Below are 26,616 nucleotides of genomic sequence, written 5' to 3' on the forward strand. Positions count from 1 at the left end.
TTTTAATAAGCAGAAAAATATAAACTTGAAATTGATAAAATGCTACTATCAATAAAAAAAAAAAAAAAAAAAAAAAAAAAAAAAAAAAAAAAAAAAAAAAAAAAAAACAACGGGCCATCACTCGTGCACGTATCATTTTGCAATTCGGCAAGGCCCAATGGAACCCTAGGTATGCTTCCCCTATAAATTCACAACCTTTCGCGCTGCCCGATCTCCTCTGCACAATATGTTCACAGCGTCTCTTCCTATCTCCTTCGTATGTGCTTTTGCGAGTGGTTAAAACGAAGATCAACATGCAGAAACGCGGAGTTTTCTCTTGCTTTAATTGGGAGAAAGCCTTGCGTGTAGACCACCACGCTCACTGGTGGAGCGATCTCACTCGTCACTTTTCTGTCTCTATTTTTTTCTTCACTTGAAATAATTGTCTGTTTGGTTTCCCGGAATACAACTAATCAATAGGAAATTAAAATTCTTGGAATCATCTTCTATTCTTGAAGTTAATTAGCATTTGCCCTTTGGTTTAGTCACTCCAAAACAACAGATCAGTACGTTCTTTTAATTTCCTGACTTTTTAAGTCGTTTGTTGTTCGGGTTTATATTTAATTTCACATATATTTTGGGGAAAGCAGAGTTTGCAATGAGGATGACAGAAGCTCCCTCTTCTGAGGTTTTAAGGTGAGGAATTCTGCTGGCAGAATCGAACCTACAACTTTAAACGCCACAACTGAGTAACCTCTCTTCCCTTTTTTCCTTTTTCAATATATCTACAAACTGCGTTAAATCTTTTGTTATATTTTTATGTTCTGATGCGGAGGAATGGTAATAGACTTCAAGAATGTGACAATATTTATTAATAGTTGGCTTTGTTCTGAAAGGTACAAATACTATTTTGCTTTCTCCTATATTTAAGTTGAGGCCGATGATGATCTACAAATGATTTTTGCCTACATTGCATGATTATCTGGACTAAGATAGTGATATATCTGAATTTTCTGAGGCCTTTAGATCGTAATTTCTTCGAGTCATGGGATGGGCAGGATATGTTTCGATGCATGTTAGATCTGCAGCTTGCCCACTATGCTGTTTTTAGTGTGCATTATAATTTCTGTATTTATAAATTTGGCAGCTTTGTTTTATCAGTTTTCTCTCTGTTTATTTCTTTCCATCAAATGCTGGAACTGTTTCATGTTTTGCTCAACCTGCTATCAAAGTCTACAATCTATGTAATCTCTTGTTCCTCACAGGGAACTGGTGACGTAGTTTCTTGAGGTATTTGGGTGACTTGAAATTTTTTTTTTTTTTTTTTTTTTTTTTTTTTAAGAATCTAAAGTCAACATCTTCCTAAGAGTACTGGCATAGGCCAATGTCAGTGACCAGCTAAATGTATATTTGTGAAATTTTGAAGTACAGTAATTTAGGGCCCAATCATATTTGTAGTCACTTAAGAAGTGCCAAATCAATATTTTATGATTTTTCCATCCAACTAACTTTCTCTTTTAACATTAAATTTTAGTATTTATACAAAATATTAAATATTAAATATAAGTGTATTTAAAAAATATTAAATTTTAATATTAATATAAGTGTATTTAAAAATTATTAATTTTTTTTAAATATTATTCAAATATATAGTATTATATTATTATTTTGACTTTAGGATGACTAGTCCAATATAGATTAGCCTCTTTAAAAGTTTTGGCTATAGCCAAAACTTCAAATTCTAGTCAAAATTTAGACATTGCTAATGCTCTTAGAACATTGGCAATGCCAAATCTAAAATTTGACTAAAACTTGAGGTTTTTGGTAAAGTCAAAATTATTGAAGAGGTTAATACACATTGGACTATCCATTCAAAAGTCAAAATAATAATATAATATTAGATATTTAATAATATATTTTTTTAATTTTTTTTTATATTTTGCAAATATTCTATATATTAATTAATAATTTAATTTTTACTTAAAATTATTGTTGTCCAAATTTTTTTTCTCAACGTAATTATCCAATAATAGCCATTGAGAATATTTTACGAGTAAAATATTATTTTGGAGATGAATAGTGACTGGTCAAATTTGGAGAAAGGGATTTACTGGAGCTCAAAAGTAGAGCATTGGAGTTTTGACTACTCCAATGCAGACCACTTTTGAGTTACTTAGCCAAACTTTGGCTAGGCATTGACATTTGGCTAGAAGTGCTGTTAAAGTGATCTGCATTGGAGTAGTTAAAACTTCAATGCTCCACTTTTAAGCTACAAGTCAAACAATTTTTCAAGTTTGGCAAGCTATTGTTCATTTCTAAAATAATATTTGACTTTAAAAATATTCACAAAGTTGGCAAAATGTGTTTGTTGGATAATTAAGTTGAGGGAAAAAAAATAGGAAATAATAATTTAAAATAAAAATTAAATTATTAATTAATATATAGAATTTATTTACAAAATATAAAAAATAAAAATAAAAATTATTATTAAATATATAATATTATATTATTATTTGGACTTTGAGATAGATAGTTCAGCGTGGATTAATATCTCCAATGGTTTTGGCAACCTCAACTTTTAGTCAAATTTTAGACTACCATTGCCATTACTCTTATAGATCGATTTATAGGAAGAGACATGAAAAAATGCCACTCTTTTCAAGTTCCCTTTAGATTAAGCATACAAATTGATGGCCTTTTTATTTCTTTTGAAGTGAATAAACAATTTGTAAAATTGCGTTGATGTGTTTGTACAATCTCTTGGCTGCCCTCCCAATTCACCTCTCGAAATATGTTCTCACTCGCTGAGGATATGGATGGTCTCCATGTATATGAAGCTATAGCAAATAAACCATCATACTGCAATGCAACTAATCAAAACATACAAAGAAGAAAAGGAGGATGTTAGATTTTCATGGATTATCAATCTTGATTCGAGTGATTTCCGCAAGTGGTGCATGTCTCTATAGAGAAATTTATGGGCGAGCTCATGGCTTGTAATCTAAGTTCTAACAATATGTTCTTCGTTTTATAGCAAAAGGTGATATTTGAGATCAAGGCGATATCTCACTTTTTAGTAAAAAAGTTGGATATTGGATCGTTGGTTACCTTATTCAGTGTTGTAGAAGGAAGATGAACAACATGTTATGTAAAAGAAAGGAGAACGTATTACAGTAGAAAGCAATCGATTGATAAAAAAGTCCAATGAATTATAAAATTGCAATGAGAATAAAGAAAATGACTGAGGAAGTTTGAGAGATGAAATTTTCAGAACTTCTAATAATTTTTTATTTTATTAACAAATATCGCTTAAATAACAAATATTTTTTAATTTCAAATTTTAACTTTTTTATTAAATCATTATTTTAACACATAATTTTTTATAAATTTTAAAACAAAAGTAATTTTAAAAAATTATATATGCAAATGGTTTTTTAATTAATAATATTTTATTTGGTTTTTTTCTCTCTTTTTTCGAAATTTCGATAAAGCATCTTATTTCAAACGGAAAACAATACCTCAGCATTTCAACGTCCTGTGGCCCCAAAAAAACAGCCTCGATCCGCTGATAGCCTCTTATCACACTGTTTTGTGGGGTCTTTTCCCAGTTTTCAACAATTTTTTCATGTTACCTACCATCTGCAATTGAACTACATATCCGTATAATTTATCAAAAATATTTATAATTCTGTAAAGAGAAATACTTTAGGTAAAACGATTTAAACAAAATAATACTACAAATTAATGTAATTTGATGTAGTTTATTAAATTATAAAGTTATTTTTTTTTATAAAATAGATTTAACGTGTAATATCAGATAGATTGTTAATTTATTTTTATGAAATATATTTGTATTTTAGCACTGTTCTTCCAAAAGAAATGTCAAAATGATTGATTATATACACACGTTAGTTGAATCACAACAAAACCACACTATCATCCGTCTTGCATTGACGGTTTCCATACTTCATATGGGAAGGACGCAACTGATCATCTACTCACAAAACAACGTTTTTTTTTTTGCACAACTCAAGCTAATCAATTAAGTTTTAGGGACTCACGGGAAATATCCTCGTTTGAGATGGCGTTGGCCTAACTATGTACTGGTTTAAATGGGTACATATCTTGTTATAATAAGAAATAAGTACTATTTCTCATTCTTATTGAGTTCTTTTTTCTAAGCCATTCTTATCGATTTCACCGAAGTGTTTACTTGTTCTCGGAGCTTTTGGGCCTAGGTCTACTTATTTCTCAATAAAACTTAACTTGCCCCGAACAGAAAATTCTCGCACCAAAAAAAGAAAAAAAGAAAGCTCTTTGACTAGTCAGACAGTTCAGCTTCAATTGGGCAGTCGGATGTTTCAGAAGTTTTTGGTGAACATACAATAGTACGTCTGGAGAAGCACAGCGCGAAATGCCATCGATCGTGTTTTGTGACTCTCGTTTATAATTGGAACGTAATGCAAAGTCTTCCTGCTGGCTGCAGCTTCCGTATTCATGACTCTCGATATATATCCATATATATATATATATATATTCCAAAACTTTATTGAGGCGATAAATCAGACTCTCTCTTTAATGAAAATCATTTCCTTATTTCAAGTATCTGATGTTTATATCATGAAGCCCTCGAAAACACGCCATTAATATAGTTCTTGTTTCCATTGATGTTTCATATATAAATCCTTTTAAAGTTTTCTTTTTGCTTCCATAATATTTTCCTTTTTAAACGTCAGTACTCAGCTGTCAGAAATGTTTGGTCAACTTAATTAGATAGTTTATGATCGGCTGTGGCCATTCAAACTAACCCTTCCGGACCGAATTTTAGCGAACAAATTAAAACCATAAGGTCTAGCTAGCTGAATAGTAAGTACCCAAGGAGCTAAATATATTCTTATCCACAAACTTGCAAAAAGACCTAGCTAACTCGCTAGAACAACATCCTTTGAAGCATTTTCCTAGCATGGAAACTATACGAGATACAGACAGTTAAAATAGACACAGATCAAGAGCTTAATCGTAATGGAAAATCCATAATACGATATTAACATAATAATACTGCCAAGGCTTACAGATAATTAACAATAATGTAAACGATACTCTTTTTATAACTCATGATAACATTGATCATGATATATATTTTTCTTCTCGAGAACATGCTATTCCATCAGTTGTACCAAACCAGTGCATCATTCAGCCATGCTTCTTTTTCCCACCCGAGCCGCCACTTCCTCCACCAGCACCTGCACCAGCACTGCTGCCACCACCTCCTGACCCGTAGCCAAACCCTGAACCTGAGCCTGAGCCTGAGCCTGAGCCTGAACCAGAACCAGAACCAAAGCCAAAGCCTCTTCCAAAGCCGTTGGGAGATCGGCCAGACCCCGAACCATAACCCCATCCGCTTCCGGGGCTCGAGCCCCATCCCCAACTGTAGTCCCAGTTGGGGCCATGGCCCGAGCCACTATCACCCGTACTTGGGGTCCCGGAAGGCGTTTCCGAGGATCCACTACTCATTTTCCCACCGCCACCATTACCAGGCTTGGCATGTGCTATGGAAGTTCCAATGATCAAGAAGAGAAGAAAGAGAGTGAATAGCAAAGAATTTGGCTGCATTTCCTTCTCTGTTTTTCTTTTTCCTTTCTCTTGTGCTTGTGAGTTTTGCAGGGAAAGTTAGTTCGCCACTTTCGTTAGCACTTGAGGGTGTAATGCATGAAAGTCGTATTTATAATGGTTTCTGACTCTTTGGGAATGGGGGATATGGACGGCCGTCATGAAAGTTGTCGATCCTATAGTGTGCATTATAGAATAACTACAGGGTAGATCAGATTTTAGCCACAACAAATAACTACACGCCAGATTCGCACCACCGCCTCTCAACTAATTAATGTTGTACAGTGAAAGTGTTTTATTTTAAATTTTATTTATAATTATTTTAAATTTTTATATAAAATATAATAAATAATTCAATTTTTTTAAATTTTTAAATAATATTAATATTAAAAAATAATATATTAATAATATTTTATATAACTTTTAATTTTTATCTAAAATTATATTATCTAATCTCACCGTCGCAGACTCGCACTGACTCAACGTAACTTTTTCCTTATCCATCTCCTTCTAAATTGTGATAGCTCTTATTTATTTCGTTTTCGGTCGAATACGATGGGGTTTTAGTTGGTGGTTGAAAAAAAAAAAAAAAAAAGTGCTTTTTGCTTGTGCTATCGTGCTGTGTGGCGAGTAATTGCTCTGACTTCTTCCACGTTCCATATGCTGGACGGATCGGATCATTTAAGAAAGTGACCCGATCCTGACACGTGTGCGATGTTTTTGTGATATCATTATTAGTGGGAATTTCAGGGTGCAAGTAGATAACAGGTTGTGGCATTGTGCAGTTGGGCTGTTTGCACTTGAAAAAATATCTGCAGTTTTCAGGCTCAGTGCAGCATTCTTTGGACCACATATTCATTTACACTTGTAATAGGTAAAGAACCATAATTCTCAAGGAAAATGTCATTAAACTAATCGAACTAGCAAGTTGGAGTAGAGAAAAACTTATTATTGATTGTTGAACTCATCTCAACTTAATTATTAATGAGATTCGTTATTTTGTCAACTTATCATAAAAAAATTAAATTCGTCTCAATTTATTTTATACATTTAAACATATAACTCAACTTATTCAGTGTGTTTGGTTGTTAAAACCAACTCAACTCATTTCAAATAAATTATTGATGAGATCTATTATTTTTTTAACTTTTCATAAAAAAATTAAACTCGTATCAACCTAATTCGTACATTTAAAACATATTTTAACTATTTACATTCAAACACATATCAATAAGATCCACAAAATATTACTATTCATAGATTAACTTAGATTATCTCAACGGCCAAACGCAACCTGAACATATTTCAATAGGATTCACAAAATATTGCTATTCATAAATCAACTCGATCATCTCAATATCCAAACGTAGCCAAACAATCATCCTAACCTTTCAAAAAAGCTTTATTAATCGGACTCAATGTATCATCTCACTCTTAACCATTAATGTTTTACTGTTTAAAGCCAAGTGCTGGTCATCAGATAAATGATTTAGCCACAAATAAATTTTATAAAAATAAGTTTATAAACTAACATAACTTGATATAATATATTAGATTATAAAAATATTTTTACTATAAAATAAATCAAATTAAACCACATTAATTATAGATTTAATTTTTTAAAATCTCTTTATATATCTAACATTTCTCTAAATCATTAACTAGGTGTTAGTCTAGCCTAGAAGCAAGCAAAGAACGGATTATCTATGTTTCAACTGGGAGAGGAAAACTATAAACAAAAGGAATAAGGCTTGGAAGTTGGATCCATGACGTAGGAGCTGTATGGAATCCAGGACACAGTGTGGATGGGTGCACACGTTTTAAAAGCTCATTGTATGGAGCCCTCTGTAAAGAAGTAAAATAGCCCTGCTCCGCAGGCTGGCTAATGGGCAATCCGCGTTTCAGCCATTTTGAAACCTCATGTGGACCTCTTGTCCAAGCTTGCCTTGGGATCCAGTTTTATATAAATATGTATATGTATATAAATACACGCTCAACGACTAAGCTACTTCAACTTGTACATCATGGCCATGTGTACTAGTACTACTGTCAGAATACTTTTGCTTTCGGAAATGCTTGGGGACCGAAAGGATGAGTTACTACTTCGATTACTATAGCACCGCTCTTTTGCCTTTGGTCCACATTGCAGAAAAATTCTACTCTTCCAATCATATAGATCGAACCCAATTAATCGACCGAATGCATTTGAGGGTGCATACATCTACCATAGCTGTACGCCTGTAGGCAGTGGCGGACGTTATGTCTATTACAGGGGTAGCGGATATGATAATGAGTAAAGCTAGCGTGCCGCTCTCAGCTTATCATGTTGCAAGTTATCGCTAGTGTAAAGTTATTTTTTTTTTTTTTATCTAATTTTTATTCATATTTTTTTTATCATTTTTAAATATTTTTTAAAAATATAAAAAATATATCAATATATTAAAAATCACTTCCTTAATCATTAAATAAAAAAAATATTATTATTAATTTTTTTTCACTGAACGGTTAAATAGAGCGGTAAACTTTATGCGGCAAATTTAATTTTTCCTATGATAATTGAACTTTTAAAGCCAAAATTTTGAAGAAATTTGGTAAAAGCCGAAATGAATGTAAAAATTTTAGGATTTTTTTTAGCATTTCCAATTACTTTTTTATCTTATCTTTTAAAATATATCATCAAAATCTACTTTCTCTATTTTATATATTAATTTTTACAATACGTCATATCAACTTATCTATTTTTTTTATATTATTTAAATATTATATTTTTTAATTTTTTTTATTTATTTCAAATATTATATTCTCTACTCATCATATATTTTAAATATTTCTTTATACATCATATATTTGCAATATTTCATTATATATAATGTAATATTTTAAATTACTTTAAAAAAATAGTAAAACGATAAAAAAAAATACATGTCTTTATTATTAAATTGAAAAGGAATAAATTGAAAATAAGATAAAAAGGAAAGATGATGAAATGAGAGAAAATAAAAAATTGTTTAGAGAAATGTATACCTCTACATGTAGAAGATTTACTGTAGCTAAATATATAATAAAAATAGAATAAATGATCAAATAAAAGTGACTTTTGATCATCTTTTTTTATATTTTACAGAAATTTATATTTTACAAAATTCATTATAAACACTCTAAGGCTTCGCTTGCTTCCTAAACTCCTCTTAACTAATCTCAACTCATCATTATAACTTTTTTAAATTATAATACAAAATATAATAAATAATTCAACTTTTTCAAATTTTAAAATAATAATAATATTAAAAAATAATATTCTAACAATATTTTATCATCTAAACTCAACTCAACTCAGTTCAACATCCAAACACAGCTTAAGTTGCATCCAATTTTGAGTATTGTATGTATATGTAATTTTATCGTGTACCAATTTCGCACAATTATTTAAAAAATAAATAAATATTATTATTAAAAAATAATTTTTAAATATAAATCTTAAATTTTCTCACTTTTTAAAAAAAATTATCTGAAACTTATACAACTGTAAATATCATTTATAGCATATTTTATAACACCCTTTGAGGAAATTATCTTTTGTAAATACATCCAAAACAATATGGGAATAATAAGTTATTGATCCGCTTGTCATTTCGATAAAATCAAAAGTGTTGAAATAAAATCTAAATCAAACCTCTTCTTCTGGAAATAATTTTTACTTTTCTCCAGAGAATCGTAAAGAATTATTTGTTGAAATAAAATCTCGTGAAAAATAAAGAATTAAATAAATTTATTTCTTAATTATTTCGATTAAATTATAAAGCAAAACCTTGTCTTGACTACTGTTTGTACAGGTAAGTACGAGGGTAATATCTTGACAGCTACAGCCTACCGAGCCAAGATACGAACTCCAACCATGCAAAATACCGCCAATCTTATCAACTAACCTTGAAATTCACATACGATGCGAATCCATCACAATAACGTAAACATCAGCACATGTAAAGTTACGCCGTGTTTCTAGAAATTTACCGGCAAAGAACAATTTCCGTGCAAAACAACTCAACTTGGGGCCGATGATCGAACAAGACTTGTAACCGCGATACATGGAAGAACATAACACTTTCTTCGACTTACATCATCATACCCCCGTTTCATAAGTAAAAAGGAACTCAGCAGTCTTAAACTAAATACGATTAACCAAAAAGCACACATACAATCATATACCAAAAACGGCGCTAGAACAATTATTCAAGTGGTCAAACGAACAATACTATTATAAAAGAACGTTCCATTAGAATTGTAAAATAATTATAAGATAATTGTAAACTTTACATTTTCAGACCCAAAAATATCAGATTGGTTTCGGCGAGCCAGCTCAACCGGTACATCCCTCTACCACCCATCACTTTGGATGGAGACTGTAAACATTGTGTCTGCTTTTCGGGTGACTTCAACACGCCTTTGATGCAAGGAAAATGCAAAAGCCCTGTTGCCACTAATCGGAGAATCAAAATTGTAATTCAATTTCAACCCTATTATAGCTTACACGAGGACAACTACCGTGCTCATATGCCAAAAATCTGATGAAAGCCACAAGTTCTCTAATTGAAGAATGTCCTCAGACCAAAATATTTGAAGATGCAAGCAATATAAAGCTTTTCGAACAAGTATTCCAACTATTGCATCACTCATAGTTACGATGTTCAACAGTGCCTACAACACTTCATAAGTCAACATCCCAACCATATCAAAACCTTTTTGATACGGAGGTGGGAGGGTTAAAACTTGTTTCTTCCCTTTAGAGACCAGATCTTGCGCCATCCTGTCTAAGGTAGTTGGTTTAAAAATCTCGAGTGGCTTACAAATGATTAAAAATTGATTTTTTAAATTTCGATGCAATGATAATGTAGGAACAAGCCTAAACAGCATATACCCAAAACAGCAGCAATAAAAAGGAACGAATATGTGAATTGAAAACAACTTTATGAGTCATGGTTCGATATAGGAGATGTAAAACTTCGTAAATAAAACATCCATCTCAGGCCGATTTCAATTTCTACGCGGTAATGAATATTCCATTGCATTCAAGAAACGGAATGCCAAAAAGTGATGTCTTTAAAGAAAAAAGCACCGGAATTTCAAGCAAAAAGGAAAAAATGTAGTCAATTGTGCATATGCAAGCCTAATATGATGAAGCAAGTCAGTTTGTAGGCGCAAATGTGGATAAGACGTCATCATCATCAGAATGGAATTTCTATTCTCATCCACAGCTAATAAATACTGTGTAGGAAGGTGTCCTAAGATTTTTTAACTTTCATCATATGATGATTCAGATTATAATTAAAAGAAAAATATAATGAATCACAAGTTTAATTTTTCTCCAACGGATGCAAGAAAATCTTTTATCCTGATTTCAATATGAATGGCATGATTAACAATATTTAAGTATTTGGCTAACATAAAGCATTGCAATACAGGGACCTTCATTGATAGAACAACACAGAAATAACAATTATTGTGGCATCAATGTTTCTATTGAAATCTCACAATGAAAGGAACTCAATTGATTATTGAAGTCCCTCCAATCTAAATCTTACTAAGGACCCATCGTTTGATAAACTGAAGTGCGTCCCTCGTATCAACCAAAAGTCATATGACAGACACTTCCAATGAATCAAAATTATTTTTTGAAACTTATAAATAAATCGAACGAGAAATAGAAGGGACAAACGAGGGCATTGAAAAAACAATGAGATGAGCAGATTCAGAAGCCATATATTTATAATCACTCGACAATGAATATCTCAGATCAAGTGTTGGATTATGTTATTTTGCTTCATCCCAATCTTGCATAGATAATAAATTAATAATTTAATAAACTCAAAATAAATTCACACAAAAATAGCATGCCATTGTAACATATCCTAGAAAAATGCTGAGTATATGAAGTGGGAAAATAGATTACTCAGTGGTGGCGATAAAGTCATAGGTTCGATTCTGCCAGCCATCTCTCTTCAAACTTAGACTTCAGAAGAGGGAGCTAAGAATCCTCATCGTAACCTTAGATTTCCCACAACATAAACATATAAAAAACAAAAATAAACAGCACACGCAATGTCCGTTTGGCTTCTGAGAAAAAACAGAACTTAATAAATAAATACTAAAATTTGAAATCTGAGACTTGAAAGTGTTTGCAAAACCACAAGAATGAAAAAAAGGGGAGAACGGGGAAGATCGCTCAGTTCAGCGGGGTTGTCGACACGCAAAATTCTCCAGAAAGAGAAACCTGCATTCCGGTCTGTTGAGCTTGAATTTCTTGGAGTCATCACTGCGATCTCTCTCCCATTTTAAGCAAAAACAAAAACCAATAACATACAGACAGAGAGGTTCATAAAAAGTCTAAAAGAAACAAAAGCGAAGTCAGATAAACAAAATTCAGGACAGAACGAACGAAAGGAAGAAATAGTGGCGAAAGGAAAACCTAAACGATAGAGAATGGTGCGCGGGACTGTGGTGCTGAATGGCTGTGTAAAAGCCTTAATTTATAGTGGTTGATTTAGGGTTTGTGAGGATTCGGGCCGAACGGGTGTGTTGTCATGTCTAAGACGGGCCGGGCCGACCATTTCCCTTTCAATATGAATAATGATAGCTTACTATGATACTATCTCCTCTCTTGATATCTATTTATTATTGTTTTTATTATTTTTTTACTTAATAGTATAAATAACTATTAATGAAGTTACATATATTTTTAAAAAAATAAAAATAAAAATAAAGGATGTTAAAAGAGAATAATTTTAGTCACACCTATCCCAGCTTCCGGTGGGAGCTACTTTTGACATTTTTTTTTTTACTTCTTGATTAAATAAGTGTTTTTTAATGAAATTGTGATTTTTTTTAAAAATATATTTAAAAGTGTAAAAAGAATGTGTTAAAAAACAAAAAAATAAAAAATACACCAAAATAACTAGCAGTAGCTCCCAGTGAGGTTGCAGTGCCACCTATTAAAAAAATACTTAAAATAAAATAATAAAAAAATAAAATTTCAAATTCACTATAGAGTAGTAATTAAGTGATAAGAAGAAATAAGCCTATTATCCTTTCAATAATCATAATGAATGAATTTGTAATTACAGTGTGCATGCACATATTTTTATAAAAAAAAATACTAGTTTTTTAATAATAAATCTCATTATTTTGTGTGGTTGCTTGCACAATTCATAACTGTATCTAACATTGTTCTATACAAAATATAATAAAATTAAAAATATATTTTTTTCTATTCTCATATGCAACTCTGATAGAGATACATTGGAATTGTTTGGCAGCTTGAGTAGCACCAGTAGTTCAATTCACTTTTATGTGATAAGTAACTGGTAATGTGCTTTGCAACCTGCTGAACAATGACTAGAGTTTTGCATAATTTCGATTTTATTTTATTTTTTTTGTAAATAAAAGAGATATAAATATAATGTAAGGATCACACAGTATTTTATTTTGTCTATGAATAATGTAATGCTAATTGCTATAGATATCCGCATTAAATATTGTGAAATTCATATCTGTATCTCTTTTAATGGGATGAAATACTTGGAGCAAACAGTTGCCCATTTCTATACCATGAAGAGGAGACGAGTCAAAGCGTAATGCTAAAAATGCTAAAGTACTACTTGCATTACTCGACGTGCAGGCAATGGCTGGCTATGCTCCTCCACCTTGACCACGCTAGCATGGTCCACAAAACAATGTGTGTTTGGTTTATTCCAGCAGCACTCTCGTGTAAGTTCGATTATGCCAAGATGATGGGCAAAACAATTGCCGTACAATCACCTTCGTCGACTGAAAATGCCATCCCCATGCCGGCACTCGTAGAAGAATGCCCCCATCAGCTATGTCTCAAAAGAAAACTTTCTTTCTGACCCCAAAATATTCTTACAAACCTAATGCGGCAAAAGAATTTTAAGGTGCTTTATTTACCATGCCATTTAGGAATGTTCCATGCATTGCAAAGCTTAGAACTTATTTGTTATGCCCAACACCAAAAAACTCCACTGTCATTTGAGCACTACACTCCAGAGAGGCAAACACCACTAGGACAGAAAAGCTTTTCATATATACCAACTAGTCAAACTAGCATAGTGAACCTCCGACCAAAAGAAAAAACATGCCGCCGGTGTAGATACAAATGTTGATGCTGGTTGGAAAACTCTGTAACTAATTTACAGATCCATGTCTAAAAGGTAAATACACCGGCATTCTTATTGCAGCAGAGTATCATAACCACACAGGCATATGAATATGGTAGGCAAAAGGACAAACCTATAGACAAACAGTCTCAGGACTCTAACTAGAATATAACCCTTTGGCTTGGGCTCGCCATTGAAAGAGACTTAGCCATAGCATCGGATCGGATCATTGCAGCCTTTGGCAGTAGACTGTTTAAAGCCAAAGCGGCCACCTTTCTCAAGGTACTGCTGATGGTATTCCTCTGCTTGGTAGAACTTTTTGGCAGGCAGAATCTCAGTCACAATCTTCCTGTTCAAGAGCTTCTGCTGACGCTCCAGAGACTCTCTCGCTGCCTTCTCTTGCTCAGGCGTGTAGAAGTATATACCGGATCTGTACTGTGTCCCCACATCATTCCCCTGCACATGAAGGATTTCTAAGCTATTAGGATCTGTGAAGTGGTCTGGTTCCGAGACAAATGAGTCTAATGTTGATGGATAGAGAAGATTGAACATCATGTTACATGCTAGGAACTTTTTTTACAAGTGATTGTTATGTAATAGGAATTTCTTCAGTATAAGCTCTTTGTAACCAACTAGTTTTTTCCTACAATTAAGAATTTTGCAATTCCAAACCAGGATTATCTAGAATCCCATGTAAGTATTCCCAACCAGGTCTACCAAAGGAAAAAAAAACTCCTAGATCACAAATGTAGTTCTAGTACAGCACTTGCCAACCAACGAAAGACATAGAAGATGCTCTAATGCTAACATATTTCTGGTAAAACTAGTGCCTCTTATCTAATTTGCCAGAAAAGCAACCTATTGAAGAGTGGGAGCCATTTTCAAGATGCTTCCAGATATCTCAAACCACACTACAGATTCAGATTAATGAACACCATAACTAAAAAAAGATTGTTCATATGAGTTTCACTGTCTCCATATAATTCAATGTCCATCTCCCCAAGCACAATTCTAATAGGCCATTAAAGTTAATGGTTAAAGCAATATGGCCTTCCTCACATTCATCGATAGCTTGTTGCCTTTTGGTAACTCAGATCAAAATACACTTTCCTAATCTCAAGCATGCCAATGAGTCCTAAAAAAAGCCAATGAGTAGCCAACATGTCAAATAAAATCCAGAACATGCCATCCCAATTATTACCATCAGCATTAATTGATTATCATCTATCAATATCACTAGAAAGATAAAAGTACAAATTAACAGACTGAAGATAATAGGTGCTAACCAGAGTCCAGAGTCTAATGTCATTACTCAGAATTGAAGACACCCAGAAAAAATCTCAATCAGAAATCGTCATGAAGAAAAATAAAAGGAAAAAAGTGAACATTTCTGTATAGCTGATATTCATCTTCAATAATTCACCACATAACACCTGACAAGATTCAGAAGTTACAGTTCACCCAACGGGAAGATTGTAAGTTGCTAGCTGTGGATAGCATAACAATAAGGGAAAAATAGGAACAAGCACATCCTTCGGTTCTAGTGAAGATAACAGCTAAGGGAAACGTCAAATAAAAGTCAAAGTGGTTCCCATATGGTCAGATAAGTTTTAGGTGGCTACGTTTGGATGTTGAGATGAGTTGAGTTGTGAATAGTAATATTTTGTGGGTTTCATTGATATGGGTTTAACTTTTTAGGCTGAAATGTATGAAGTAAGTTGAAATGAGTTAACTTTTTTATGGGAAATTGAAAAAATAGTGTGTCCCATGAATGATTTGTTTGAGATGAGTTCAGTCAGTTCCCAAACACAACCTAAGAGAGCAATACATACCATAGTTTTAAATTATGTTCCGTTTCGGCCGGAATTTTCATTCCAGTGTAGTATCTGGTACACTATGCATTAACCTCCTCGTTCCATTTTGCTCCAAATTCCAGCTCGTTTCTGCCATTTTGGGCCCTATTCCGTTTCGTACTGTTTTTGTCATTTTCTTGTGCTTGGATGACATTTTTGTAAATTTTAAATCTAGATGGTATTTAATTAATTCTAGAATATAAAATGTATTTATATAATCTTAATTTTTTTGTAACTTTAAATATGTCTCCTCATTCTCTCTTTTTTAAAATATCATTATTTTTAATCATTTTTCTGTATTCTTTTATTTTTTTATTTTTTATTTTTTTGTGACTCAACTCAAGTTTGTGATTTTTTCAATGTATGTTCATTTTATAAATCTTCAGTTCTTCCATATATATACAGATATACATGATACACAATTACATATATATGTATTTATTCTATTAATTGTTAGTTTATATATAATATATAATTAATCCCAAAATGGTATACTGGAATGCATTGGCACCGAAATATTATGTTCTAGTACTTAAACCGGAATGATGACAAGAATGGAATTTAAAACATTAATACAGACACATCCTTAAAAATTAGATGGTTCTGAAGTCTATTCTCTTCACAAGTCAACAGCACGATTTAAATTAAAGAAAAAAAGAATAGAATATTTAACCAGAAGATCAAGCAACAAGTTGACAGACAAATATAGATATATTGCGCTGCATGGCTATTCATTCCCTTTCAGATAGAAAATACATAAGCTAAAGCCAGGCAAATCCCAAACGAGTATTGGTTCACAAATATTGGAGAGAAAAAGAATAACGATATTTCTTTTAAAAAAAATAAAAATAAAAAAATCACTGAACATTACAAAGTAACCAAAACGCAAAGATTCATCTACAGAGCTACCCAACCATAATTCATTAAAATTATGGTGAAAATAACAATCAACCCTGCTTCCTCTAATAGAAAAGCACTACACTGCAAAGCTTATGAACGAGGAAAAGAACCAGGACCTAGCGAGAATCAATTTCAGTACAATTCAATCAAAACTGAAGAATTATTCGTCAAATCACAGCCAAAGCAACCATCAACCCCAAAATGATCAACCAAATCACCGTAATTAAAACATCCATAAAAATTTAGACCAGACATACATCATAAATCAATCATGGGCCTCAAAAGAAGCGAAACCCAAATCATATTTCTTCAGAATTAAACAAAAAAAAAAAAAACCCCAAATTAGATTTCTTCAGAATTAAACGAAAAAACAAACCCAAGAAACCAACCTGCCGATTGAGCGTGGTTGGGTCATGCCTGGCCCAGAACGCGTCAAGCAGAGAATCGAAGCTGCACTCCTTGGGGTCGAACTGGACTCTGACGACCTCGGAGTGGTTGGTGGTTCCCGAGCACACGTCCTCGTAGCTGGGATTGTGCAGGAAGCCCTGGCTATACCCGACCTCAGTCTTGGTGACGCCAGAAACTCTCTGGAAGGCCAGCTCAACGCCCCAGAAGCAACCCGCCCCGAACTGCGCGAACTGCTGGCCCGGTGCCGGAGCTTCTTCGTCCAGGCCCTGCGGAATCGACGCATCTGCTGTGGATTGAGTGGCCCTCGGGGAGCCGGAGCCGAAGCCGAGCTTGTTCAAGATGTTCATGGTGGTGAGAGATATTTCTTTGTATTTGGAGAGAGGATTCAAGAAGGATCTGTTGACTGAGGGTGAAAAGTGAAGGAGATGTGAGGTGATGGCGGTGGTGGTGGTGGTGACGGCTGGTGAGGGTGGGAGAGGCGTTTAGTTTTAGGTAACTTTTTAGCTTGATGTCGTACATGGAATTGGAATTGGTAATTCAGAAAAGAAAATATATGGAATAGGAATAGAAATTTTTTAAAAAAAAAATGCATTTTACATAGAAATTATAATTTTTTTCCTAATTTATTATAAGTTCTTTTATAATTTACATAGCCAATTTAATATTTTTTTTTATAAGAATAGAAGGTTCGAACCAGATATTTGTTAGTCAATTGCTCAAAAAAAAAAAAAATCTTATCTATATGATTATAAATAATATTTTACATCAAAACTTGGGGAAAAAGGGGGCAGTTGTGGTGGTAGTTTATCCACATCGTCATTTTTTATTATTATAGTAAGCTTTTATGGTAGAATATTATTATTTATAAGTCTCACACATTATATATTATATATTATTTTATTTTTTTAATTTTTTTTAAATTTTATTTTTCTTAAAACAATTAAATTATTCTATTTATCATTTATATATCACACATTTTATTAAAGAAAAAATTAAAAAAAAATAACAAAAAATATTATGTGTAGTGTGTGAAATTTATGAATAAAATTTTTCAAAAAATAAACCTACGACCAATATAAGTTTTGGAGTCAAATTTAACAAACTCAAATCTTAAATTATTAAATAAATCAATAGGGAACTCAAATTTTGAAGAATGGAAATATAATTTACTACTTCTGAAAACGATAAACAATCTCCCTCTCTTAATCAAAGGCCTTGTGATTTTTTACTGCGATCATGAATATTATTTACGAAAAAATGATTATTTATAATAAAAATATATTTATTTTGACAAAAAATAGTTATTTTTATCACAAATTACATATAAACATTTCTCTTGTAACATGCTCTTAAAATGAATCAAAAACTTATTAATCTTGACAGTTTATTTATTTATTTTTATTTAAGATTTTCGCTCCTCGCAGGATATAATAGGAAGGGAGCATTAGTACCAAGTAATGATCTTTTTTTCCCAGGAAAAACGAAATAAATGCATCTGCAATTAAAATAATAAATAAATAAAAACCGCTGGGATTAACCTATTTATTTATTCAAAGTCCTTTTTATTTAGTAAAAACTATGCAAAACGAAATTAAAGAACTAGCTTGTAAAAGAGATTCGTAGAGACTAACGTGGCGGCCAGCACCTTCCTGGCCGGTCTGCAAGTTGATATTATTCTGGTTCGAGGCTCTCCTGGCAATTCGCAGCTCGATCGATCTTTGTGTATATATGATCGATCGATATGTACTAATAATATTATGTATGGCAACGTTAATTAACGTTATAGTACCTAGAATATCTGAATTTGTGCGTGCTGGATGCAGCTTGACAATCCATTCAAGAGGAATATGTAATTATGCTTTAATTTATGTACGGTTTAGAATACATTTGCTAGTCTTGTACATCCAATGTCAAAAGATCATACCGTACGTACTCATGGGTTATTCACGGAGAGATCATGATGTTTTTAGGATGATATTGAACTGAATTGAATTAAGAGATAAAATATTGTTAGAATATTATTTTTTAATATTATTATTATTTTAAGATTTGAAAAGGTTGAATTGTTTATTATATTTTGTGTTGAAATTTAAAAAAGTTATAATAATGAATTGAGATGAGTTTGAGATCCAAACTAACCCTTAATCAATTCTCAGGACATCTTACTTCCAAATGCCGTTGGTTTTGACCCCCTATTTTAGATTTTCATGCATTCATAGGGATAATGCCCAATGAAGAAATTCACCACTTGTCTCAAAAATCTAAACTAATGGGAAATGTAGATTTTATTATTTATTTTATATCTTTTCCACACATGTGTGGGCCATACTCTCCCACAATTGGTAGCCTAACACGTGAAATATTTAATTAGATGGAATAGAGTATAAAGTTAGGGTTCGAATTTAGGACCTCTGCTCTGATACCATGAAGAAATTCATGGGCCAAATTTATCTCATAAAACCGATTTTACAAGAGATGATTATTCATTCCTTATAAACATGTCAAAGATTTTGTCCATAGGCAATGAATCATTCCTTAATATCTATGAATTTCTTTATGGTATCAGAGCCTGACATAGGACGAATGGGGGCTCACACTACTTATCTCGTGTCAAAAAAAATATTGACATGCACGTGAGGGAGGGTGTTGAGAAATAATCTCATATTATCTGTGAATATAATCTTAAACATATTTATAAAAATAATTTTAAGAAATGAACCAGGCCCATAAATTTATTTTCTATAAGGTTCTATTTTTGTCCGAAGAATCATTTAGATAACATTTCCCTAGAGAAACCACGTGCCGCAGGCCCGCAATATTACAATTTGGGCTAGCTCTAGGTCGGCCATGCATGGTATCAGGTTGTCAACATCCAAGTAATTATACGATTCCAAACCATCTGATTTAGAGGATTTGGCACTTAATAATAAGTACTGTACGCACGTACAAGATATATAATATCATTGGAAACAAAAAATATAGCCCGAGAAGTACTACAAGTTTCATTAAAACTCCTCATTACACGATGGTAATTAATTAAGCAAATAATCACTTAAAGCTAGGAAAGTTGATAGATAATATTCAAAGTCCAAATAATTAAGAAAAACCTTAAACTTATAATAAATCTATATATGTTTCTGAAAATGATAAACTTTAGATCATTTGCACCACCCATAACACAGTAACCATAAAACCTAGACAAACTGACACAAGGGCATGCCATCCGCCATGCACAACTCCGCTTGAAATTGGCACGTTGCTCTTTGTAGAAGGCCGTGGAAGAGCATCACCCCCCTGGTTTGAACCATCTGCCGGTAGAGGTGCACCGGCTGGAGAATATTCTTGATTGTTGTCTTTTACATTTAGCTGGAGCTTCATCCCTCCAAGGCAATATAATTTGTTTCCAGATATGAAATACCTGGGACCAGGTTTTGACAATGTAACGGTTGTGTTCCCGTTTGTATAGGATTTCAATACATTGGTCGTGTTGCAGTTGTTGAAATTTTCTTTCGTCACTTCCTCTAGACTATTAGATGAAGAAAACTGGAACACTGCAAACAAATACAAAAGCACATCAATATAGCAAAATTTTCATTCGACCACTTCTCCAATATTTCATGTGTTGGGAGGAATTAATTAATATATCCGTAGGAGGATTTATGAACGAGAAGGCAAAAAAAAAAAAAAAAAAAAAACTCAACATATGCTAATTTATAAGAAAGAACAAACAAAAACGAAAAGAACAGTACTTACGTAGAACGTCGCCAACGAAAAATGTCTTGCCCTTGGCCCACGAATCAAGGTCAGTGCTTATGTCCCAGCCAGAGTTATCCCCCACCACGTACGTCGTGGCTGTGCATGTCAAAGCCAGGCTGAGCGCGACAAGAACAAAAACCTGAAGCTGCTTCGCCATGAATTATGAACAAAATGTGACGAAATTATACGAGGAGCGGAACGAGTAACTTATAAGCGTACAGAACTCCGAATTTATATATATATGTATGAAAAGTTGCGTAGCATTAGATAACCTAACTTTGGAATTCACAAATGACTTGTGCTTGTGGAGGATTGTTTTTACACGCTGAGCCTGTGTGCGCGCGCGCATGCATGTGTGTCGTTGTATATTCTATCAAAAATTCGTTTCAGGAAAGCGGGACGAGATTCCGTACCAACCCCTTTTTTTAATCCACAAATTCTTTTAATTAGTATATTATATGGTATTTTAGTGATTTACAAGATAGGAGGGGTAAGAAGATATTGATTATTCATGATCTCTCTCAAACATAATGTGATTTAGAAACCGTTTTATAAGTACAAGTTTCCATTCAAACCGTGTTGAAATTTAAGTTTTACACGTACGTTTTAAAATTTAAGTGGGTGGGGTTGTTGAATGGAGAGTTCGTTGGTAGGCAGTTAAACACCTCCCACCTATTTAGATGGTCGAATCACCTAATCGGGAGCTGGGTAATAATTTACAGAATGATCAAAATAATTAAGGGGATAATTAATTACCGGAATAATTAATTACCATAACTTTAAGGATTCATTTGGATAGTGAGATGAGATGATATGATTTTAGATGAGTTGAATAAAATATTATTATGATATTATTTTTTAATATTATTATAGTTTTGGGATTTGATAAAAAAGTTAAATTGTTTATTATATTTTGTGTAAAAATTTAGAAATTATAATGATGAAATGAGATGAGATCGTTTCTCCATCCAAACAAGCCCTACATCTTTAGATTCAAGTTTTTTTTAATAAAAACAAGATGAGAATGTTATCAATAATTTTTTTTTCTTTTTCACTCTCGACAACAAAGAGAATGTTCAAATTAAGCATAATGGTCGCATATGATTCGACTTTCAAAGTTGGAAGTACCACTACTTTATAAATGAGTGGTTTCACCAGCCGTTTCGTTTACAATTATTATCTATAAATATATGTAAGATTGTTCATCCGGGCTGGATTTTTTTTCGAACCGATCCAGAACTCGGGTTACCAAAATCCGGACCTGCCCGGTTCAAGTACGAGTTTGAAACTTAGGTACGGGGTTTAAAACCGGGTACTCGGATCTTTTTTATTTGGAATTCAGCTTTTGGTTTCTTTGATAACAGACCGTGTCTATGAGATAACCAACGTCTTCCTGATAACTGTTATAACTTCTAAAGCTGTCAAGTCACATCAAGATCAAGTAAAGCGTACAAGGTCAGCACCCAAGCTTCTGAAGCTGTCAAGTCACCCAAGCAAATCATACAAGCTTCTACTCGTTTACTATCCATATATAATTTTTTTCATTTTTTTTTTGCTGCAGTTACCTAGCTTCTCTCTACCCAAGGTCTGCACCTTTTCCAAACAATATCCTTACTGTCAAAGCAGTACCCAAGGTTTGCCAGCTCGCCGAGGTTCTACTAATAAAAGCCGCCACACGCTTCCTTTGTCGGTGTATCTCCGTCTCACAAACTCTTTGTTCGGCCTCCATCTCATTTTTTCCTCTCGTCGTCACCTAATAATCCCAATCTCTCATCCCTTTTCTCTGTTCCATCAGGTTTCCATCAAGAGCAACCACAAGCTTCTAGAAAATCACGCAAAACAATGTGTGATTTCAACAAAGACAATGAAAACGACAGCCATTGGTTCTGGGTGTAAGGATCTTTGAGATCTCCTCACTCTCTGTTTCTGTAATCATCTAAGGAATTTCTTATTTTATTGTTTAGATCTACACATGATATTACCGATGTTTTTAAAATTTGGTTTATTCTCGTGTACATCGGTATCAATGTTAACGTATATAGTTGTAAATATTCCTATAAATATCAAGAGATCCTCACAGCAGTTTTACGCTTGAGGTATTACCTTTTCATGATATCAAGAGCTTTAGGTTAAAACCTTAATATTTTTTTTCCCATGGCCGATTCAAGCTCCAATCAGCTTCCGCTCAATACAATGGTTCACATGGTGACCATCAAACTCACTTCTACCAATTACCTCATGTGGCGTAGCCAATTCGTTCCCTTGCTTGAAAGTCAAGATCTCATGGGCTTCTTGGACTGGTCTTCCTCTGCACCCACAGCCCAGTTCGATAGGGTTCCAATCAAGTTCCTAATCTAGCTTACAAGAGATGGCCTACACAAGACAGGATGTTGCTCAGCCTCATTTATGCTTCTCTTACAGAGGAATGTATGGCCGAGGTTGTTAATTCCTTAACTGCTCGTGATGCTTGGTTGACTCTTGAAGCATCATTTTCTCACAACTCCAAGACAAGAGAAATTCAATTGAAAGACGAACTTCAGTTAATGCAGCATGGCTCTCGCGGTGTGGCTGAATATGCACGTTCTTTTCACTCTCTTGGTGGTCAACTTAGTGCTATTGGCAAACCGGTTGATAACATTGATAAGGTACATTGGTTTCTTCGTGGTCTTGGATTATATTTCAAAAATTTTTCGACATCTATGTTATCTCAGATGCCACTGCCTTCCTTCGCCAATTTGGTTCCCAAGGCTCTAAGTCATGAGCTTTTCTCTCGGTCCATTCCTGGTGATTCCTCTCAGCAGTCGGCTTCATTGCACAACGTCGTTCTTCTACACCAAGTTTCACTAAAGGGTCTATTGTTGCTTGCCAGTGGTGAGGTAAAGAAAATCACACTGCCAAAAAGTGTTATAAACTTGGCAAATTATTAAAAAAGGCCAAGGTTGGTGGCTTAATTGAAGCTTTCTCTGCCACCTCTCTTGATAATCCCACTGATTCCAAATGGTACACAAATACGGGGGCCACTTCGCATATGACAAATAATGATACGTCTCTTGATAATTCTGTCCTTTACAATGGTAATCAACGGGTGTTTGTTGGTAATGGTAACTCTTTGCCTATCTCTCGAATTGGCTCCATCTCATCCATTGTTGCTTCCAAATCCTTATCATTATCTGATGTTCTCCTTGTTCCTGGCATTACTAAAAATCTTTTGTCTATCAGTAAGCTTACTCACGAGAACAACTGCTCTGTAACCTTTTCTCGCTTTAGTTGGATTTTTCCTTTAAAGCTTAAGTTAGATTTCTTTGATATTTTTGTCCGTTTTTATAAATATGTCAGTACTCAATTTGACAAAAACATTAAATCTTTTCAATGTGATGGTGGCACCGAATTTACCAATAATCGCTTTACCTCTTTTCTTCATGAGTGTGGTATTGTTCAACGTATTGCTTGTCCTTACACTCCTAGTCAAAACGGTATTGCTGAGAGAAAACATCATCATATCACTGAAACTAGTATCACCCTCATGTTTCATTCTAGTGTTCCATTACATCTTTGGGTGGAGTCCTTCTCAACGGCTTGTTATCTCATGAATCGTCTCCCATCACCGGTTCTTGAAGGGAAAACTCCTTATGAGATCTTATATGGGAAAGCTCCTTTTTACTCGTCACTTCGCACTTTTGGTTGTCTTTGCTTTCCCTTTTTGCGTGACTATATGCCTCATAAATTATCTCCTCGTTCAATTCCTTGTATTTTTTTAGGCTATAGTCCTCTCCATAAAGGTTTTCGGTGTTTGGATAAAAACACTAACAGAGTATATGTTTATCGTAATGTGCAATTTTTTGAGGATTATTTTCCTTACGTTACATCAAGTTTACCAACTTTGGTTTCTACAGATTACGTTACTTTTATTGATCCTCTTGAAAATTCTTTGACATGTGCAAATAACTCTTCTTCAGGTCTGACTTCCACCCATCTCGAGGCTCCTATTTTTTGTGCTCCTTGTGCAAACAACAACAACAATTTGTTGCCACTTGTGCTGCCTTCAACTACAGCAACATCTTCCACGTTTGTTGCCTCTTCTTAGCCGTCCTCGCCTGCGATGGAATCGAAAGTCATACCTCCACCACCTCCTTCAACCTCCCAACCGACTTCCTCTACACACCCAATGATTACTCGTGAAAAGGACGGTATTCTTAAACCTCGCACCATTCATTCGTTAATTGCTTTGTCAGCTCCTCAATGGTTTCAGGTACATCTTGTCATTAAAGAACCACGCGAATTTAAATCAGCTGTGAAACATTCAGAATAGCTCTCTGCCATGGATGATGAAATTACCTCACTTAAGCAAAATAACACTTGGCACTTGGTACCTCATCCTTCAGATCATAATATTGTCGGCTATCAGTGGATATTCAAAATAAAACTTCGAGCAAAAGGAACTATCGAGCGTCACAAAGCCCGCCTTGTTGCACAAGGATTTTCTCAAAAGCATGGCATTGATTTTGAAGAGACTTTTAGTCCAGTTGTTCGCCCTGCTACTATTCGGATTATCTTATCTCTTGCCGCCATGCATGGTTGGCGTCTTCATCAGCTTGACGTAAAAAATGTGTTTCTCCATGGCTTTCTTTAGAGGAAGTCTAAATGGAACAACCCCCAGGTTATATTGATCCACAATTACCAAATCATGTTTGTCGTTTGCAGCGTGCCCTTTATGGCCTTAAACAGGCTCCAAGGGCTTGGTTTCAGCGTTTTAGCAATTTTTTTCTTGGTCTTGGGTTTCTTGCGAGCCGTGCAGATTCTTCTCTCTTTGTCTATCATGGTCAACATGGTGTTATTTATCTCCTTTTGTATGTTGACGATATGGTTATTACTAGCAACAGTCCAACCATGCTTCGTACTCTTATTGATCGTCTTGCCGCCAAATTTTCTATGAAAGATTTGGGTGATCTTCATTATTTTCTTGGTGTTGAGGTTATTCACAATGACAAATGATTGTTTTTAAGTCAAGCGAAATATGCTCTAGATCTTTTGACTCGCGCTGAAATGGTGGATTGCAAACCAATTTCCACACCCTTTGGGGTCGGTTCTCATCTTTCTGGAACTGGTACAGCATACTCAGATGCAACACAATTTCGCTCTTTGGCTGGAGCCTTGCAATATTTGACTCTCACACGTCCAGATTTGTCTTACAGTGTTAATACCATCTGTCAATATATGCATGCTCCTACTATTGATCATTTGTGCCTTGAAGCGTATTTTACGATATGTTAAAGGCACCTATCAGTATAGTCTTCAGCTGTCACGGGATCCTTGCCCAATTCCAGTTGGTTACTCTGATGCCGATTGGGCGGGTTGCCCTTATACTCGATAGTCTACTATAGGTTTTGCTGTTTATTTTGGTCGAAATTTAATTTTATGGTGTTCTAAAAAGCAAATCACCGTCGCACGTTCCAGCACTGAGGAATAATACATGGCTCTTGCATTTGTAGCTGCCGAACTATCCTGGACACTTCAGCTATTACGTGAACTACATATCCAACTCTCCTCTACTACAAAACTTCTATGTGACAATAACAGTGCCATATTTATAGCATCAAATCCTGTCAACAAATCTCGCTCTAAGCACATCGACATCGACTACCATTTTGTTAGAGAGCTTGTTGCTCAACGGGTTCTTAGTTTGGCGTTTGTTCCCTCTTAACTATAACTAGCAGATGTCTTCACTAAAGGGGTTGCTAGACTGCAGTATCTTTTGGATCATACCAAGTTATGCGTGTTTCCACATTCCACCACACAAACTTCGAGGGGGGTATTAGAGGAGAATCTGTTAGAGAAGAATCTGGAGACAAATCAGGAAGAGAAGGATCCGGAGACAATCAAGAGGATTCTCTACTTATATAGCAGTTTTTAAAATTCAAATAGTTGTTTTGTTGTAACAATGT

The 26,616-nt window shown here is 34.0% G+C and overlaps 3 protein-coding genes and 6 non-coding genes across 9 annotated transcripts; 2 read left to right on the plus strand and 7 right to left on the minus strand.

Moving 5' to 3' along the window:
• Nucleotides 1-627: 627 nt before the first annotated feature.
• LOC121261756 lies at nucleotides 628-732 on the plus strand. Its single transcript, XR_005939978.1, has one exon. It is a non-coding gene; the product is annotated as a small nucleolar RNA R30/Z108 (small nucleolar RNA).
• Nucleotides 733-911: 179 nt separating this feature from the next.
• Nucleotides 912-1,003, plus strand: LOC121261778. The gene has a single exon (XR_005939998.1). It is a non-coding gene; the product is annotated as a small nucleolar RNA SNORD34 (small nucleolar RNA).
• Nucleotides 1,004-4,885: 3,882 nt separating this feature from the next.
• Nucleotides 4,886-5,735, minus strand: LOC121259031 (putative glycine-rich cell wall structural protein 1). Its single transcript, XM_041160510.1, has one exon. The coding sequence runs from the start codon at nucleotides 5,590-5,592 to the stop codon at nucleotides 5,173-5,175; it is 420 nt and encodes a 139-aa protein (XP_041016444.1). The 5' UTR covers nucleotides 5,593-5,735; the 3' UTR covers nucleotides 4,886-5,172.
• Nucleotides 5,736-10,804: 5,069 nt separating this feature from the next.
• LOC121261789 lies at nucleotides 10,805-10,900 on the minus strand. Its single transcript, XR_005940009.1, has one exon. It is a non-coding gene; the product is annotated as a small nucleolar RNA snoR31/Z110/Z27 (small nucleolar RNA).
• A 429-nt stretch (nucleotides 10,901-11,329) lies between these two features.
• On the minus strand, nucleotides 11,330-11,420 carry LOC121261736. Its single transcript, XR_005939963.1, has one exon. It is a non-coding gene; the product is annotated as a small nucleolar RNA snoR31 (small nucleolar RNA).
• A 112-nt stretch (nucleotides 11,421-11,532) lies between these two features.
• LOC121261754 lies at nucleotides 11,533-11,635 on the minus strand. The gene has a single exon (XR_005939976.1). It is a non-coding gene; the product is annotated as a small nucleolar RNA R30/Z108 (small nucleolar RNA).
• A 168-nt stretch (nucleotides 11,636-11,803) lies between these two features.
• LOC121261790 lies at nucleotides 11,804-11,907 on the minus strand. Its single transcript, XR_005940010.1, has one exon. It is a non-coding gene; the product is annotated as a small nucleolar RNA Z107/R87 (small nucleolar RNA).
• Nucleotides 11,908-13,662: 1,755 nt separating this feature from the next.
• Nucleotides 13,663-17,463, minus strand: LOC121260856 (peptide methionine sulfoxide reductase-like). The gene is made up of 2 exons (XM_041162906.1): nucleotides 16,900-17,463; nucleotides 13,663-14,213 (listed from the first exon to the last, which is right to left on the minus strand). The coding sequence occupies exons 1-2, from the start codon at nucleotides 17,263-17,265 to the stop codon at nucleotides 13,962-13,964; spliced, it is 618 nt and encodes a 205-aa protein (XP_041018840.1). The 5' UTR covers nucleotides 17,266-17,463; the 3' UTR covers nucleotides 13,663-13,961.
• A 2,436-nt stretch (nucleotides 17,464-19,899) lies between these two features.
• Nucleotides 19,900-20,883, minus strand: LOC121259142 (stellacyanin). Its single transcript, XM_041160638.1, has 2 exons — nucleotides 20,672-20,883; nucleotides 19,900-20,469 (listed from the first exon to the last, which is right to left on the minus strand). Exons 1-2 carry the CDS (start codon nucleotides 20,829-20,831, stop codon nucleotides 20,072-20,074), a joined length of 558 nt encoding a protein of 185 aa, XP_041016572.1. The 5' UTR covers nucleotides 20,832-20,883; the 3' UTR covers nucleotides 19,900-20,071.
• Nucleotides 20,884-26,616: the final 5,733 nt, after the last annotated feature.

This window comes from Juglans microcarpa x Juglans regia, chromosome 4D (genome assembly GCF_004785595.1).
Source record: "Juglans microcarpa x Juglans regia isolate MS1-56 chromosome 4D, Jm3101_v1.0, whole genome shotgun sequence".
NCBI lineage: Eukaryota > Viridiplantae > Streptophyta > Magnoliopsida > Fagales > Juglandaceae > Juglans > Juglans microcarpa x Juglans regia.

Coding starts and splice junctions, on each gene's coding strand:
- LOC121259031 (XM_041160510.1), bottom strand. CDS start 5,592: ATGCAGCCAAATTCTTTGCTATTCACTCTCTTTCTTCTCTTCTTGATC.
- LOC121260856 (XM_041162906.1), bottom strand. CDS start 17,265: ATGAACATCTTGAACAAGCTCGGCTTCGGCTCCGGCTCCCCGAGGGCC. Junction 14,214..16,899: donor CAACCACGCTCAATCGGCAG/GTTGGTTTCTTG, acceptor CTTCATGTGCAG/GGGAATGATGTGGGGACACA.
- LOC121259142 (XM_041160638.1), bottom strand. CDS start 20,831: ATGGCGAAGCAGCTTCAGGTTTTTGTTCTTGTCGCGCTCAGCCTGGCT. Junction 20,470..20,671: donor TTTCGTTGGCGACGTTCTAC/GTAAGTACTGTT, acceptor ATTTGTTTGCAG/TGTTCCAGTTTTCTTCATCT.